The following is a 19,156-nucleotide window of genomic DNA, read 5'->3' as shown; positions in this document are numbered from 1 at the left end:
AACCATCAGCAAAATCAACATCTCTCTGACTTAATTTTTAAACAGGACATTGTGAAAAATGCTGTCATTATTTTCTTACATATCTGTAAATAAAATAGGAGGAATATAATAAAAATGTAAATATAATATATAATTGGATGTATTTGTACCATGTACTGTATTTTTTATGACCCTACCTCTTTTGCACCTGCACTCATTCTTGTACAAAATAAATGTGTATATGATTTAAAATAAAAGTAAAATAAAGTTCTTAAAAAAAGTTTAAATATAATCTTTATATATCATGTGTTGTCAGTTTTAACATGCCCCTCTGGTTAAACACTGGCCCCTCCTTGGCATCCCTAGTAAATATTTGCCCATATTCCACTATTGCCAATATTTAAGAGGTGAAAAAAATGAACAAATGTAGGATGAAACTTTCTTTGTTGTTTTTTGAAAGCAGAGGGTCTGTTCTTTAATTTGATATATATTTTATGTTTATATATTTAAAGAAGAACATTTTATGGAAGGCATTATTACTACTGGTGGCCCAGTAGTGCACATACTGCAACATTTAATTATCCTGATCCACACTCCAGTCCAGTCGGTGGCGGTAATGCTCCTATAAGTTGGTTGCCAACCACCATTAAAGCAATAAAGAAGAAGAAAGAAGAGTAGCCACGCCTAGGCAAGCGTCGTTTGCATCTGTCTGGAGATAATGATATAACATTTTGTAACGGACTATCAACGTGCCCGACAGTTTGCACATTAAAATCAAATCATTAGTAGCAATGTTAGCAAAAGAGTTCCGCGTTAATATATTTAACGGGCTCATCATTCATTTGCACGATGATCGGCTTTTTATGGGAGCACAACGTTAAAGGTACGTGTAAATAATCAAATACATTGTATATAAATAAACAGCTTTTCCGTTTATATTGAAGTATGTGTAATGTGTTGTGTACTGTCGTGTGACTTTGGTGTTTGTGTAATGTGTATTCAAATGTTACATGTAATTAGTGTAAAAGAGCGCAGGCGTTAAAGACCAAACTTACTTGCTCATAATGGGTGATTATGTTTGCAGATACATTTGGTGTCCAAAAGTCCTTTTTATTTTATTTTAATAATTTGATGTCATGGATCACAAGATGTTACATACCATAACAAGATAATAATTTGTATAAAAAGTGTCGTTTAGAGTTGAAAATCATGAATTAGTCTGTCTATTCTGTTAATGTCAAACTATGTTACTGAGGTAGAGTAACAATGTTGACAGTATAACAGAACAGGCAGTGACGTAAACAAGGATGCTCTCTCTCATACATGACTACACTGTCACCACATACACTTACAGTAACCTGCAAAATAATGACTTTGGACACAAATTCATATATAACTGCAGAGACGCATATGAAGTGAGAGATAAATGTCTTGTGTGGTACAGTGTACATTGATGTATAATTTCTGATACTGAGTAGTGACAAAATTATTTGCTGTAATGTGTGCAATTACATTGTACAAACAGGACCAAACCATGATAATACAAAGCTTTAAATTCTTACTCTCCGAATATGATATTACAAATCTAATAAAGGAAAACAAATTTGAAATGAAGTAATTGAACTTCTTATTTTTGTAAAAAGTTAACAATCTTTCCCTGCTTTGACCAGAATGTAAACACGTGGAAGCGTGGCAGCAGAATAGAACAGAAGACTTTTTTTCAGGAACCATGAGAAGATCTGTGAAACCGTGGCATTGTCCTTCCAGGTATGTAGTAGACACTTACTGACTGTACTTTGTAACTATAAACATATGTGTAATACAGACTTTTTGACCCGGCAGAAAGCTGCTTGTTCTATTCCTAAGCCTGGCATTGATTTCACTGGCTGTTTTAAAACTTCCATGCTTTAACACTGACCCAAAGCCTATTGCAGTCCCAGTAGATCTCGTCTATCGAGAGGTAAGACTCAATATCATTTCATTTGTATTTTCAATTCAGTAAGTATATGAACACTTGGTGATTATATTTAGGCTGGTCTGATACTTTATTCACAATAGTAATAGATATTCTACAGCTTTATTTTTTAAAATCTGAACTGAAGATTAGTACTGTATTTGCAAACTTGTAACCTTTCAGCGAAATTCAGTTTGTTTTGCATCCAAAATCGGTCATTATTGCGATTCGTCTAGATCCATATTTTTTGTTTTGTATTTTCAAATGCCAGGTAAAAATATTGCCTTTATAATATGCTTTAAAACATATATAATATATTCTAGGGCTGGACGATATGGCCAAACATTTTATCATGATATGTTTTTTTTATTTCGATCGATACGGTAGAAATCCGATAACTGTATACATATTAACTCTTTCCCCGCCAGCATTTTTCAGGATTTTCAAAAAAGTTTAATGCCTTCCAGAAAATGCTTTTTTTTTAAATATATAAACATACAATATATGAAATAAAAAAACAGACCCTCTGCTTTCAAACAAAAAAAATCAGTTTCATCCTACCTTTATGTGTTTTGTTTTTATCACCTCTCAAATATGTGTAGGTTTCATAAAAAACACCAAATTTTGAGCAAAAAGCTGAGATAATTCCATTTTTGTGAGAACTTTTGATAGAGATCAAATGCACAGCGATCTTTAAAACATACACGGACATTCAGCTGTTTGCCCTAGGGCAATACTAGGGTTGTTTTTGGCAGCCTGTTTTAATTTTAGTTTTAGTCTAGTCTAGGGATGTTCACATTGACCGTTTAACCGTTAACCGAAGGTAAGAAATTATGACCGATTAACATTATCAGTTAAAATAAAAAATATTTGTTAATACATGGTGTGTGTCGTCATGAGCCGACAGACATTTCGCCACTTTTCTATCTTTAATTTGTGAATGTCCTGTAAATGACACAAATGATTGCTGCCCTGACGGTCTGATAAAGTCATTTGTATGAGAAATCATTTGTATGCGTGTTTGGAAGCTGAACGGAGACACGCGCGTGTCCGCGCAAGATGACGCGGTCCGTCTGCGCACATCCGGACAGACGTTCGCTGATGGCCTCTGACCCTAACCATAAACATCTAGCTCTTTTTGGACAAACGGAGAAAGACGACGCAAAACCAAAACTTTCTGAAAAGCGTCCTGCTTTAGAAATGACCACTGTGGTAGATGAAACGGAGACAATCTGCCATTTGGATATTAATCCACTGGACCGATCGCGTACTTTTTAACAAGGTATGTTGCGTGAATATCTGATAATGTATGAATCCTGGTTCTGTTTTTGATCTGTGGCTGCTGTTTGCACGACGTAAAACCAAAGACGACGCAAAACCAAAACTTTCTGAAAAGCGTCCTGCTTTTAGAAATGACCACTGTGGTAGATGAAACGGAGATAATCTGTCCTTTGGATATTAATCTACTGGACCGATCGCGTGCTTTTTAATAAGGTAATGTTGCGTGAATATCTGATAATGTATGAATCCTGGTTCTGTTGTTGATCTGTGGCTGCTGTTTGCACGTTCAAATTAAATGTTTTGTTTTTACTAGTTCACAGACAACCGTCAACTGTATTTTTACTCAATGACAATTTCATATTAAAATCTTATCAGTTAACGGTTAATGTTCGGTTTAGAAGCTACGGTTGTCGGTCGGGAAAATTAACTGATATGAGCATCCCTAGTCTAGTCTTTGTGTCAAGCTGACATTTTAGTTTTTATTAGTTTTAGTCAGTACATACTCTTTTTAGTCTAGTCAAGTTTTAGTCGACTAAAATTCTGGGCATTTTAGTCTTATTTTAGTCAGAATTAGTGCTGGGCGATAATTCGATAACGATAATTTTACCGATATAAACTTTTTCGATAAAACGATAAGGGCAGTTCGATAAGGGATCGATAATGTTTACGCACTGTGCGTAATGTTGCGTAACTTGCGTGAGCACTTCCGGATGCGGCACGCGCTCTTGGTTTACAATCAGACTGTCAGTTCGACTTGAAGGAGTGGAGGATGAGGCAAGTTATTCATTTATTAGTAGAGCCCTATGATTTTCGCGATGCGGATAACGCGGACGGAATCACGGAATCCAAATGCGCGGAAACATTTTCTTTTGTGTAATGTTGGACGCGCAAACAGGGTTCGTCTAACACAGCAGACACAATAGGTGCAGTATTCTGTACTTTCTTTCAGCGCACGCACACAACCGCACAGCTTTAAAAGTATTTTTACAGGACATTCACAAATTCAGGAAACTGAGGAAAAACAGCAGATCCACCACTGCAGTGAATATACTGTATGCGTATGTGCGCTCCCACAGCAACGTGACGCTCTTGACATCCATTTATCAGTGTACAGCTCGTATATGTATAACACACGCGTGATCACTGAACTCAGTTTTCTTTCTTGTTTAAGTGAACATAAACAGCTGGATGTTACTCAGTAGTATATTAAAACTTAAAGCAGTCTATCTTGGGTCTTAAAGTGACAGTAGCCTGCTGCTTTCTGTGTCAGAAATGTGTTGATTTCATAACAAATATATTTACATTTAATACAGATGCCTGAACATTAAAACAAGATTTTAGTATTTGTATTTGTCATGTTCTGAATAAAAAAGTAGTTTAAAACCATTATTAACTGTCTGGTTTTTACAATTTTCATTCAGGAGCAAAAATCTGCCTTTAAATTTGACAGGAATAAAGATTTGTTATTTATCATGATAATTATCGATATCGACTGATATGGAAAACATTTTATCAATCATTTTTTTCGTCATATCGCCCAGCCCTAGTCAGAATTATCCTTGACTATTTTTGTCTAGTTTTAGTCTATGAAAACTGGTGACATTTTTAGTCTAGTTTTAGTCAATGAAAATTGTATTTTAGTCTCTTTTTAGTAATGCAATTCTATTTAACCCAGTCAATATAGTATAAGTACCTAGCAGTAGTATAGACAAAACCAACATTTTCTTTTAGCCAAACCCATTAAAAAAAGTTATCTTGTTATATTATACCTTATGGATTCAAAAATACATCCATTTCAGACATGGAAGATGCTCTGATTTGAATTTACTTGATTTGAAGATATATATTTTACTTAATTTTATTTAACCTCTGAGTGAGTGACTTGACTGTAGGTAAAGAGTCTACATTAAAGTCTACATAATCAAAACAGAGTAGTCTAAGCAGAAACACACACACATGGCCACTGGTGGTCAGATCGGTGCCATAAGCTGACTTTTACGGTGGTGCCACCTTTAGTTAAAAAACAACAACAAAATCACAACTATAGTAGGCTATGTGTGAGAATAGCACTTTATTAAAATGCTATTGTTATCATTTATAATTGTATTTTGACAGCAACACAAACTACAAATATGCAATCTGTATTTGTGTAGCTAATGGCACTCTAATGTGACAAAGCTAATTTTACGTGTCAGTATAAATCCAAGCAATTTTGGAGAATTACTAAATATCCTTCTTGCAAGTAAATTAAAAGCCAGCTTTAAGAAACAGCAGATGTTTATTAACAAAAGCAAAAGTTTGTATGTATGGGTATGTTCTCTTAATAATACAGCTGTTTGATTGATTTAACACTCAAGCATTCAGTTAAGCAAGTTTAGTTCAATCAAATAATAAATAAGGACACAGACCCTTGTTGTTAGCATATAAGTTATAAAACAACATCTTTAGCATATATATGTACCCTTATTTATATACCATGCTTCAAAACACAACGCAGCACATGTCATTTAATCGATTGAAGATGCAAACTGGTATATTGTTATATTACTTAAATCACACAGATGAGTTCGGGGTGCCAGCAGTCAACGCTATACATATTAACAGGCTTGTGAACTCACCTGAAAACGATGCACGGGTTTCATTTTGGACTTTTCGTTTCCATTTGAAGACTTGATGCGGCGGTGTCTTCGCGGGCGCAGCTGGCCATCAAACTTGACGTGTCGTGTGTTCCTGCGCAAGCTGATTGCGTATGATATGAAAGCATCGCGAGAACAAACTGCTCTGCATGCTTTCTAATCGCTCTCGCGGTACTTTTACGTATTTTTGCGGATCGATTTGCAGAGCGCCATTGAACACACATGATCATTTGCAGTCAGGTGGCGGGGTGCCAGGAGATGGCTAGACGAAATAATGTTATAACATTTCGTCTCATCTCGTTTTGGTCAACGAAAATGAAGACACATTTTAGCATAGTTTTTATTTAGTAAACCAATTTTAGTCTCGTTTTTATTCGTCAACAATATTGTTTAATACATTTTATTATAGTTTTCGTCACATGACCAGCATTTACGTTGTGTCTCGTCTCATTTTCGTCACGTGATAAAGGTTCGTTGACAAGGATATTTCGTCATACTTTTCGTTGACGAAAGCAACACTAGGCAATACTTCCGGTTTTTATAAGTTGCGGAAGAGCGCCACCTGGTGAATAATAGCGGTATTGCAGATTGATGAGATAACTCGTCAATGGCGGGGAAAGAGTTAAAAAAGCCTGAGGAAAAACTGCCAAGAATGCCCAAAGAAATGTCAGTACCAAAAACAAACCTCTGAAAAAATGAATTTGCCAAGTCTATGAAACCTCCTCCTATAAAACTATAATATGTTAAAATAAAAAAGGTATAAATATACCGTAAAAGTTCAAATAATAGCACAGGCTTTTATTTTCCCAAACCTATAGTCACACCAGGCGTCTATACATGAATATCAGCTGACGTCACTCACTTGTCTTCTGCCATTTTGAGGACCTGAAGTGGTCGCAAAAGAACTAGAAGCTATGCCTTCAATATGCTGTGAGCATCAAAATCGCTATTTTAACAACACTAAGAAGGCTCAACACAACATGATATTTTGCTCGAAGTATCGCCTGTGTCTCTACACGTGAACTTGAGCATTGAGAACATTGTTTGTGAACACAGAGTTAACTAAAAAGAAGGTTTTGAACAACTGACTTTGCCTTCTTCCAAGTCAAGATGTATCGATCTCCAATTGCGACGTAAGGAGGGAGGAGAGTAAAGATTTTTATACAAAAAAAAACAATATTGACCTTCTAGTTGAAAAAGGAGCCTCATATGAGATTTACTCATTCGCATTAGGAAATCGATTATTTACGTCTGGCAGAGATGACGAGGGGACACCATAACAGCCAAAGTCAGTTGTACAAAACCTTTATTTTTATTAAACTCTGTGTACACAAACAATGTTCTCAATGCTTGCGTCATGTGTAGAGATCCAGGTGATACTAAGAGCAAAGTTTCATGTTGTGTCGCGCCGCCTTATGTTATAAAATAGTGGTAGTTCGGTAGCAGCGGACAGCGGCTGGAAGAACGCATCAGGGATCGAGTAGGCATCACACCCTAACAAAGATATATATTTTTTAAAGTAGCGTTTATTTTCATGACAGTCGAGATGCGACATGTTGTCATTCGTAGCCATTTCCCGTATTCGTAAAAATCATAGACAGTAAAAGATAAGAAATCCGTAAATCATAGCAGGTAACCAATGCTTGTCAATAGCCTGGTACTCGGTAGGTCCTCAAGATGGCGGCATGACGTAAAAGGTCACATAACTGAAATCCATCTATAAGAGACAGGCGTCTATAAGAGACAGGCTTTCAATTGAATTGTTCCAGCATGACAGCAGGAGGTTACCACATATTACCGTAAAACTTCAAATAATAGCCCGGGCTTTTATTTTCCCAAACCTATCATCACACCAGGCGTCTAAAAGAGACAGGCGTCTATAAGAGACAGGCTTTTAATTTAATTGTTCCAGCATGACAGCAGGAGGTTACCACATATTACGTTTTATTTTTAATTTGAATGTGTTTAACAAATTAGTTCGTGTAATAACAACAGTCTTAAATTATTGGCAGTATAAATAAAGCAAACAAGGATATGTTTTTTTATTGGTTGTTGCGTGAAATGTTACCCAGATACAACAGTGCTATTTTCTGATTGGCTATTGTGTAACCTCTTTCTCTTTTTTTTGTATTGGCTCGCTCGACTAGAACTCTAGGGAAGACGGGCTTGATAGAGAGAGAGAGAGCAGCATATTAAATATGATAAATAGTGTTTCCGCGCGAGAAATACAATGTGTGGCGGGAGTGCATGCATGACAAAAGACTTAAAGCCCGGCTATTATCAGCGGCCTCAAAACACTACCGGCCCACCGGGAAAAGTCCAGACTCTCCCGATTGCCACTTCGCTACTGTCATCATCACCTCAATCCTGGCGACGAAGCTTGTTGTGTTGTCATAGTGATGAGTAACGGAACGAGTGCGTCTGTCACGTGACATCTACCGGTAAGCAAAAAAAACTTCAGCGTGTTCAATCTGCACCATAGAACTGTCTTAAACAGACTATCTGACGGGTTTTTAGAAGATTAAATACAACCCGAAACTAAAAAACAGACCAGGCCTTTATTTGAGACAGGCGTTTATTTACCCAAACCTGTCGTCACACCAGGCGTCTAAAAGAGACAGGCGTCTATTTGGGACTCGGCTATTATTTGAAGTTTTACGGTACGTTTTATTCATAATTTGAATGTGTTTAACAAATTAATTTGTGTAAAAATAACAGTCTTAAATTATTGGCAGCATACATAAAGCAAACGAGGATATGCTTTTTTTATTGGTTGTTGCGTGAAATCTTACCCAGATACAGCAGTGCTATTTTCTGATTGGCTATTGTGTAGCCTCTTTCTTTTTTTTGTATTGGCTCGCTCGACTAGAACTCCAGGGGAGACGGGCTTGATAGAGAGAGCAGTGTGGCCAGATACATTTTGGGCACTGCAGCATATTAAATGTATGAAAAATAGTGTTTCCATGTGAGAAATACAATGTGTGGTGGAAGTGCATGGATGACAAAAGACTGAAGGCCCGGCTATTATCAGACCGGCCCACCAGGAAAAGTCCCGACTCTTCCGATTGCCACTTCGCTACTGTCATCATCACTTCAATCCTGATGACGAACCTTGTTGTGTTGTCATAGTGATGAGTAACGGAGCGACTGCGTCTGTCACATGACATCTACCGGTAATCAAAACTTTAGCGTAGGCAATCTGCACCATAGAACTGTCTTAAACAGATGATTTGATGGGTTTTAGAAGATTAAATACAACCCGAAACTAAAAAACAGACAAGGCCTTTATTTGAGACAGGCATTTATTTACCCAAACCTGTCGTCACACCAGGTGTCTAAAAGAGACAGGCGTCTTTTTGGGACTCGGCTATTATTTGAAGTTTTACGGTATTAATGTTCTCCTTTAATTTGTGTTTAGCCTTCATACAAAAAAAATAATATCACTGTCCAATAAACAAGGCTTTCATGCTCAACTTAACCCTGGAGAACCCACGTGGTCACATTTGTTCAATGGAATAAATGGGTTTTTGGATTTTCCTGGGTTCTCCAGGGTTAATAATGTTATATAATAAGGTGCACCCTGAATGTCAGTCAGTGATAAATGCTGTAATGCAGGGGTCTCAAACTCAAATAGGCTTGGTGCCATTTCTAAGATCAACATCTCAACTTAAATTGCAGATTACATTCTATATAATCAAACGAACTGACAAACAAACCAAGAGTGAAGACTTTACATTACCTCATGCTACCACTGTTAAACCGAAGGACCGTAATGTTCAACAAACCAAATCAGTGCTTATGATCTGCAAGTAGTAGCATGCTTAGAGACCACATTTCATTTTTTTAGATATCTTGGTGCCCAACGATTTGGTCTAAGGGAATATGGAAGGGTATTTGAACGTTCAGAGTAGGGGTGGGCAATATAGCCTCAAAATTATTTCATGATATTTTAAGAATTTTTGCAGTAATGATATTTATGACGGTATAAACAATTATGGAAAAGGAAGGGCAATTTCCATCCAATGAGCTGTCATTGATGACAGACTACCTAATTCAAAGTGTAAATCCATTGTCAGAAATAGCATTAAAGTGCAAAAGTAGTGACATAATCACACAGCATGAGTCAAATTTAAACAATGTACAAACTAGAGATGAAATGGATTGAAAATGTTACATTACTATGGCACTACCACAGATTTTCAGTAATGTTCACAGAACTTAAGTCATTAGCTAACTATTTAAAATTTTGATTTCAAAATAGTTTTACATTTAAGTGCAATTTTGTTCGCATAAACATCAAATAAATAACATTAACATTAATCATGGCACATTTGGGTTTGTGAGATAAATGCTCAATGTAGTTCAGATAAAAATCAAGTGAATAAATCAGATTTTCATATAAACACAGAAGAAATCAGCAAGGCAAGTCTGTTGTGAGAAATCGGGTGTACTTTAGGACCCAGGAGTGGACGGTGCATCTGCGCCTCGCGGCACTCGCTGAAGAAACAAACAGGGTAAAACGGTGCTTTAAACTCATCAGATCTCATAATTTAAAGGAAAATGAATAGAAAAGATGGATCTGTCTAATAAAATATTAAGTAAACCTGCGTCAGTACAACAGTATGTGAACATTTGTGAAAATTTTTTGGATTTAAATTCAGTCATTAAAATAAGTTCCTGTCATCACAGTGGTACGAGTTGGCAGTGTTTTCCCTATATAACGCAACTCCTTAACACTTTAGTTTAACAGTGACTAAAGTAATGTGCACAGCGATGCTCGGTTGAGTCATTAGTTTCTTTTTTGGCCGCACATCACCCACTGCTGCTAGTATCTCCTCCTCGTGTACATTTACAGCTTGGTTGTACTCGTGTTGCTGACATGCTGCTTTTGCTCTTATGTGTTGTTGCTGTGCGCGTTAGGGAATGTAAATGCTTTCATCACGTTGCTATATCATGGATATCATGATATGACGTTTTTTATCATTGTAAAAAATTATACCGGTATTATCATGAATGGTATGATATGGCACACCCCTAGTTAAGAGTGCCCCTGATCGGTGTTGGTGTCCTGTGTGCTGTGTGGCACATCGTCCTGGAACACATCTGAACCTGATGCTTGTGCTCTGATGCTATCTTCGTCATCAGAGGTTTCATTCTGCTCAACTGTGAGATGTGGTGTAAGTCGTTTGAAAAATGACACATTTCTTGTAACGCATCTTCCAGCGCGACTTGCTGTTACCATTGACACTTTGACCTTGATCCCTTTGTATGGTTTCATCTCATACAGAGTTATCAGCTTTCCTGTCACAGGTTGTCAGCAGAGTACGCTGTCACCCTCTTTGATCCTGGATTCTTTCTCTCTGTTTCGACGATCTGCATGTCTTTTAATTTTTTGTTTTGCAATGTGATCTGTGTCAGTAAGGTCAGTTTGTGGGTTTGAAGGTAGCGTGGTACTGATCTTTATCCCGAACAGCAGTTCTGCGGGAGACTTTTGGGTGGTTCCATGTGGTGTTGCTCTGTAATTTCTCACGAAACTACAGGCACTGTTTCCATTGTTTACCTTCTGCATTTGTCTTTTTGAGTGTTCGCATAAACCGCTCGGCTTCTCCGTTTGCTTTAGGCCAGTATGGAGTTACTTTTCTGTGTTTGAAACCAAGGTATGAACTGAAATCCGCAAAGCAGTGATTGGTGGGCAATTATCAACGCAGGGCTCGCAAAATTTTAAAATCCCTGGTAGCCCTTCGGGCAGACACTCTTTAATTTTTGGTAGCCCGAAATGAATATAAGTAGCCCGAATAAAAAATACACTATTTAATGTAGAATATTGATCAATCCTGGATTTCCATGTAAGCCAACTATTCCTGCCCATCCCCAGCTAACACTTTGGTTCCCAAAACGTTCCCCTATTTTCCAAGGTTTTTGGTTAGCCAGGAATGTTTTCTTTAAGAAAAGAAACATTTCCCTAATGTTATTTTAAGGTTATTTTAACGTTCCCCTAACGTTAGAATAATTGATTTGTTATATTACTGAAATATTATATGAATGTATTATAACACAGGTTATTTTTTATAAAAAAATACCTCAACACATCACACATTGTATTTAGATAACATGGGATTTTATTAAATATATAAACAACCAGTGGCTTTAACACAATATAGAAGACTTAAAGCAGATATTTATTAAAAAGGAATAAACATTTTATTCCCTTAGGTTAACAGATCTTACCATAGCCGTTTATTTTCTCTAGAATAATGTTAGACTCTGAGGTAAATCGAAATGACAAACACAAATTCTATTTGCTTTAGGTAAACATATCTTACCACTGCTGTTTAGTCACCTATCAGCTTGTAACATCATTTGCTCTCAATAGCCTAGGCGTGTCAAATCGATCGGAAATCACTCAAACATATTTTCCTTCTCACATATTTAAGTTACTAACTGAAGAAAGAAAAAAGAAACGCTTAAACAATGTTAGTCTATGAGTAAAAATGAAATGACGCTATTTTATTAAATGACTTGAGTTCGCGATTTTTTGCTGAGCACAAAGCAAGCAGCCGGTGCCGATTTTGCGAGCCCTGCAACGGTGAATGGTGGGCAATTATCGGTTTGACTATTTTGGGTATGCCAAAACTTGAGAATATCTGGTCCAGTTTGGAAATCACAGCACTAGCTGCTGTAGACTTGACTATCTCCACTTCTGGATATCTGGAGTGATCATCAACTACTACTTCTACATTTTTCCCACATGCACAAGTTGGATGGCTTTTTGGTACAGAGAGGTAGGCAAGATAAGTCTGTTTCCCCTGAGGACAATATCCTGGGATGCATTAACTGTGAGCTCATTTCTCAGTTTATAAAAGGCTTTTAGCTTTGTGTGTTCCAGGTCTGACATGGTCTGCTTCAAGTATGTCCAGGCTAGGACGAGTCTTTTCCAGTTTCACTTCGTACTTCATCCAGGGTCATTTCTTTTGGAACTGTGTTGTCAGTTATAAAGTTGACGTGGCTTTCTGCTCTTTCTGAACAGTTTTTTGTGTTGTCCATCCACAGGATGTCTCGACATGAAGATGCTTGAGGGTTATTGAAAATAAGCTCAGTGCCTTCAGGACGTAAAGTCAAGTGTAAGACTGTAACACTGTAAAACTATAACTGCAGAATTCTGAGGCGTGATTCAATTAAAACAACATACAGTATATACACAGACTGAAGCTGCAAAGTGAGCTGAAAGATTTTTTATTGGAATGGATTTGAACGAATGATGGACATACTCCTCGCTTGTAAGTCCCATTGGTCTAACGTTACTAGCCTACTGATGTTATATACGTAAATGTAAATATAGTAAAACGGGAAAATACTGCATGAAATGCTGTTAATAAGAACATGCTGCTAATACTGTTAATAAAAAAGTTTATCGTTTACAGTAACATTTTAGCGATTTGAGCGACAAAGATGCTAAAATGAACTGTTTTCGGGGGCAAACTCAAAAGCCCACGCACTAAAAACACGCGTTTTAAAAAATCACGCAAACACATAATTTCTATGGGCTTGACAGGAGATATATGCACAAATTATCTTGTAATACCACAGTCTCTGCAAGTATTCTCATTAAAACAGTTGTTTATTATAAGTGGGCAGTTGATCATATGTGTCAGTGTATAGATCAGCGCTTCTCCACCGGTGTTAAAGGGACAGTTCATCTTATAAGAAATGCTTATGTTTGAGTCATTATGTTAGTCAAACTACAGAAGGCAAAAGGAAAATCACCTTTATAGCTTTAAAAAGTAGGGATGCACCGAATATTCGGCCACCGAAAATTTTCGGCCGAAAATGGCCTAAAAGTGGATTTTCGGTTTTCGGCCGAAACTTTTATCACCGAAAAATAACGGCCGAAATAATGTGGTGCACGTGCTTGTCTGAAGTAACATATCTGCGGTGTGGACTAGATTTTTCTCAAACCCGCGTCCGCCGAATTTCTGACCAGGATGCCTGCAACCTGTGAGTTCCACTCCCGCCCACGCCTGTAATGTTTGTGTCCAAACCTGCAGATTTTCTCTGGGCATTTGTGTACAGTTTTCACAAGCTCCGACTAAACATTCGTTCAGATTAACATCCAAAATAACAGACATTAAACATGATTGCTTTTAAAATAAGGGATGTGCACGAATGGTCAAATATTCGATCTGCAATAATAATTAGAATGGAAAAAAAAAGATATTCAAATGTTTTTAATCCGCCACCGCAGCATTACGGCTACTGCTCATTTAATCCTTTTTTACTTCACCTCTACGGTCTTTTACAGACTTTAATGTAAAGTATACATGAAAATATGTATTTCTGATTGTTTTGGTAATTCAGATTGCACACTAATTTAAGTGTTTAGAGTTTTAATGCCGGTTGTTAGACTTGCTTCGCCGCCGCCGCATCAGCGTGCATCATGAGAGATTTGTTAGCTTCCTTATATAGCCTAGTTTATTTTGTTGTTAAAACGACACGAGACACACATGGAAAGCGAAACGGAGAACATTTATTTTATCTGTGGATATGGTTATAACCAACCAGATAACTGCAAATGCCATAACCGCAAACAATACGTTTTGTGAAGTGTTGTTAAATTAAGCTCGTAATTTTGCACCATCAGCAATAATGTATCAAGCCAGTGGCCAGTTGCATAAACATAGCCGTGATGTTAAGACTGTGTCTTAAGAATGATTCTGACTAACTAGCAATTAGTAAGGGCTAATCAGTCGTCTTATTTGGATTTCAATTAGACCAATCTACCTTTCTATGTAACATACTTAAAACAGTTATGATCAGTCTTGAAGAAAAAAATTCATGACTAACTTTTACGACTGGTCTTAAAGGTTTATGCAACCGGATGCAGCTTGCGTTATTTGTAACATAATATTAAATTCAGATATATTTGTTAGATCCGTTTGTTGTTCTCACTGGATAACCACAGAGCAGAGTTTTTTCTGCAGCTGGCATTAATGAGAAAAACGGGTTTCACCGGAGAAGGTAGGCTAAATAGGATTTTCTTTCTAAACAAAAACATGTCATACTAAATAAAGAAGATATTCATATTTGACTGAGCCTTCGATCCATGCAGGGTTTTAACGTGCATTAAAATGCCATAATTTTTTATCAGCATTTTGTAACATTAACGTTAAAACCAAACCACAACTAGCACATCTCAGTTTTTAAATGTATACTGCATGGTAAACAAGCACCAAAGGATTAACTAAACAAACAGTTTAACTTTTAAAAAACTGATGTGTCACTAGTAGCCTACTCACCAGTGGCAGATAGCCTATATAACTGAAGTTGGGTTTGTTTATGCCACATCCACATGCTGTTTGGCTTAATTTTCTTCTCAAATTGTGTGTGTTGACTCCATTTCTATTACACGCAAAATACCATAAATGCAATGGTAGTACTAATAATTGGCATAATTTCTTTTGGTGTTTCGGCTTTCGGTTTTCGGCCTTGATTTCCTCTTTTTCGGTTCGGCCAAGAATTTTCATTTCGGTGCATCCCTATTAAAAAGATCAATTATATTTAATTTATAGAATGAAAACAGTGTTATATTAATTTGATACTGTTTTTCTACCTAATCAATACTGTTAGATCTTACTTTATTTGTAACTTTGTTTTTTCTATTTTATATGCTTATCAATTCTTGATTTTATTTTCACACATCACCTTTTTGCTGATCTGAAAATTATTCAACCCATGACTCAAAAGTTCTTGTTTCACTGTCTTTCTGATATGGAATGGAATTTGTCTGTGCGGTTGCACGACTGGCTTTACAGACTCATCTATGTGTAATTTTACTTGAAGATCTTTCAGCTTTCCGATGCCTTGAAAAAGGTCTTCATACTCGTTTAGTTGTTGATTTACAGTGGTAATTTCAGCTGGTTGGTTAGACACTGTGCTGATTATTTGAAGAATTCCAAGTTCTGTTGCGGTGCTGTAACTCAGCAGAGAACCTGAGAGACCTAAGATTACGTAGAATGTGGCTACTGTATCTTTGTTGTTGGAGTTAATTTTGGCTTGAAATTTTCCTTTTAGTGGAAGTGGATTGGAAGAGCCATATGCAAAAATCTTTGCATCAAATTAATTTGTGATGTTGCGTTTTAGTTTGTGATATGCAGTGAGATCAACAATATTCATACTTGCAATGATGACCTTCACTTGCACTCCCGCGATCTCTACTTGTGACTGAGGATGTTGTGAAAGTTGAACTGTGTGTATGACATATACAAAGTCTTCATCTGAACTTGTTGGTGCTATGGGGCATGTTTTGCGTGCTGTCTCATCTGTTTGCACAGCGTTTACATTTTGAAATTTGAGCATAGATGGATTTGAGTTATTGGTTGTGTAGCATGTTGACCTGCATCATTTTTGAAATGATTCAGCTTTCCACAGCCTTTGCAGATTTTTCCTCTTGCTGGGCAGTTTTTCTGTCCACCTTCATGTGGAAAATGTCCTCCGCAATTGTTGCATGTGTTGTTCTCAAACAGAATTTTTTTGTTTTATAATTTCTCTGCTTGTGTTTGTTGAAAGTTCTACTTATTGCATGTGTTGTGAATGATTTGGACGACTTTGCATGCATCTCTTCAATGCCAGCTGCTTGTTTATCCGCTGTTTCTTGAACTCTTCCTGCATCTAGTAGTTGTTGAAGCGTCATTGTGCTGTCTCGTTGTGCCATCTTGCGGAGACGCGATGAACTGCGGCTTAGAATTATTTGTGACTTGATTTCTTTGTCCACATTCGCGAACTCCCATTTTGTTGCCATCTGTTTCAATTTAGTGTGATATGCATCTAATGTTTCATCTTTGTGTTGTTTTGCTCGTCTGAACAAATATGTTTCATATTCTGGATTGGCTTTTGGACAGAAGTAAGCATCTAGCTTTCTCACCGCAGTAGCGTAGTCTTCTCCTGTTTCTGACAGCGTTTCAAATGTTACCTCAGGTCTTGCATGATGTAGTAACACTGCTCTTTTCTGCTTGTCCTCTTCTATGTTGAGCGCTTGTAGGTAATTGTCGAATCGACTCTGCCATTTTTTCCATCGTGAGCCGACTGAGCTGGGTTCGGAGTGGACATCGAACATTGGAAAATGTGGGAGAGTCGTCCTTTTCTGTCCGTTTGATCCAACCAGCTTTGTTATGCGTTTGGGTTCAGATCCGTTTATCGCTCGTCGCCAAGTTGTAGCATCCTCTGATATACGTAAGAGTCCTTTTGTTAAACATAAAACACGGAACAGGAATACATGCAAACACAACAGATATTATACTCATAACCAGGTGACACAGCAGCATACATACTTTTATCTTTTCTCCTCATCTTTCCCCTTTTCTAACATGGGCAACTGATGGCGTAAGCCTATTTTTCTCATCCATAATTCAGTTTGTGTTACATTACGTCTCCCGTTCTCCCTCCATGTCACCGTTGAAAGCTGTTACTTGATGCGAACTAACCCCGCACCTCCTTCTCGTAAGTTACTTCTGAGTGACAGCTATTCTCTAGGAAAACACTCCAAAGTCCCAAACAGATTAATTAATCGCATGTTGACAAATATATGATTTGAAGTGAGGTACAGATAAGCGATTTAAATTCGCTTTCACACAGCTCATGGTTGTTTGGCTACAAAAGACGCCACGTGCTTTGGAACGAAGAAGTGCCTAGAACCACGTTTAACACGCGTTTTTAGACGTGACGTGTAAACGGGCAAGGGATGCCGTAATGTATATCTAAACATCGGAAATCTGTTTAGAAACCATATCACTGTTATTGAAAAAAATTATACCTCAAAATATATTGATATTTAATTATTGTCCAGTGCTTATATTTTTGTAATCTATATTAAATGTAAACATCAAATCAATCACATGACTTAATGATTTAATGAATTTTGTATAAACACAGCTCACAGCACAAACACAGCTATATTGCAATTCTGTCAAGAGATCCTTCTAAAAGTCCCACATTGCACCTTTAAGTATTAGCTAATCTTTTATTGGAATGAACGAGATCATGTTGCTTTGCTGCTGCTACACTAGCGATGTGAACGGTGCTTAACTTCCCAATCTATTTAAGACACCAGAGGTTTGTTTTAGGGAGAGTTCAGAATGATCACAAATCCTTTCATTATAACCAACAAAGTTTAAAGATGATGTAAATGAGAGATTTATTCCTTCTAAAGTCCACAGGCATGTTACAGTATCAATGCAAAAGCAGAAGCAGCAGCAGCTTTTGTGTATGTTGATGGGGAACCATCAGCAGTGATTGAGGCAAATAGACAACAACTTTTTTGCAGATCCAGATCCATTTTTCTATTCATTGACTGCGTCCGCATTTTTTCTAGTTGTTGTTTTATCCGATCATTGCGCATCCCAAATACAAAGCAAATTAAATAATCCGCTTTTACAGCTAACTTTGAAATGAGCATATCTATTATAACTCTGTTTTCTTTCACAGCGTGTCCAATCATATGTCCAGAAGGTGCTGGCCAAAGACTGTAGACCTTCTTATGCCCGACAGAGAATGGAAGCAAATTATTTCAGCTCCATGCAAGTGAGGAAGCCGTTTTTGGACAAGAACACTGTTTTAAATGAAGAAATATTTAAATATCCTCCACCGTTTGGGTACCTGGATATGAAGGAGCACCTTAAGGAAGTATTGGATCTTCTTCCTCCTTCAGAGGAAGAGCATGAAGGGCGGGAGTGCCGTCGGTGTGTTGTGATTGGTAATGGAGGGATACTAAAAGGATTGGGACTTGGACCTCTTCTTAATCAGTTCAATGTCATTATAAGGTAAGAGCTTGAGCTGTTGTCTTTGTGTGATACTATCCATATAAGGACCACTTTGACTGGGAAATATAATTAAGGATATGTCTCTCTCTTGATATTTTAGATATTTTACACTTATGTTGTATATTTATACAGTATATTTGCTTTGAAATGCTGCATAAGGAGTAAGAAAACAGAATAATATAGCATTTAAATCACAATTCCAAGTCGACAAGCAAGTGAACGAACAACGAGTTGTGTTGAAACAGTCTGGCAAGTTAAGGCCTGTTTAAGCATGTATCCTCAAGGCATTGCAATACAAGGATGAGAATTAACAAACGCCTCAGAAACCCAAGAGTGAGAATTATCAAAAGCTGTTTAAAACAAGGAAATATGTCCTACCTGAAAACCCATTGACACAGCACTTACATGATGACTGATGATGCCTTAACTTAACTGACATGGTAAAAGTTAAATTAGCATTTTCTGAAGGGAAAAACCGTTCAGGCAGGTTTTGT

The 19,156-nt window shown here is 37.1% G+C and overlaps 1 protein-coding gene across 2 annotated transcripts in view; it reads left to right on the top strand.

The window, feature by feature from the left end:
- Nucleotides 1-623: 623 nt before the first annotated feature.
- st3gal5 (ST3 beta-galactoside alpha-2,3-sialyltransferase 5) overlaps nt 624-19,156 on the top strand; it is a 42,094-nt gene continuing 23,561 nt past the window's right edge. Inside the window, exons 1-4 of one of the 2 annotated variants that reach the window (XM_065272030.2) lie at nt 624-862; nt 1,650-1,746; nt 1,822-1,939; nt 18,328-18,662. In XM_065272030.2, the coding sequence (XP_065128102.1) occupies nt 829-862; nt 1,650-1,746; nt 1,822-1,939; nt 18,328-18,662 (584 nt within the window). In that variant the 5' untranslated portion in view covers nt 624-828. The remainder of the gene's footprint in view (nt 863-1,649; nt 1,747-1,821; nt 1,940-18,327; nt 18,663-19,156) is intronic. The other variant, XM_065272031.2, reaches the window with a different exon arrangement.

Source organism: Paramisgurnus dabryanus, chromosome 16, assembly GCF_030506205.2.
Source record: "Paramisgurnus dabryanus chromosome 16, PD_genome_1.1, whole genome shotgun sequence".
Lineage (NCBI taxonomy): Eukaryota > Metazoa > Chordata > Actinopteri > Cypriniformes > Cobitidae > Paramisgurnus > Paramisgurnus dabryanus.
Note: the sequence above shows the minus strand (reverse complement) of the source record. Positions and strands in the feature narration are given on the sequence as shown.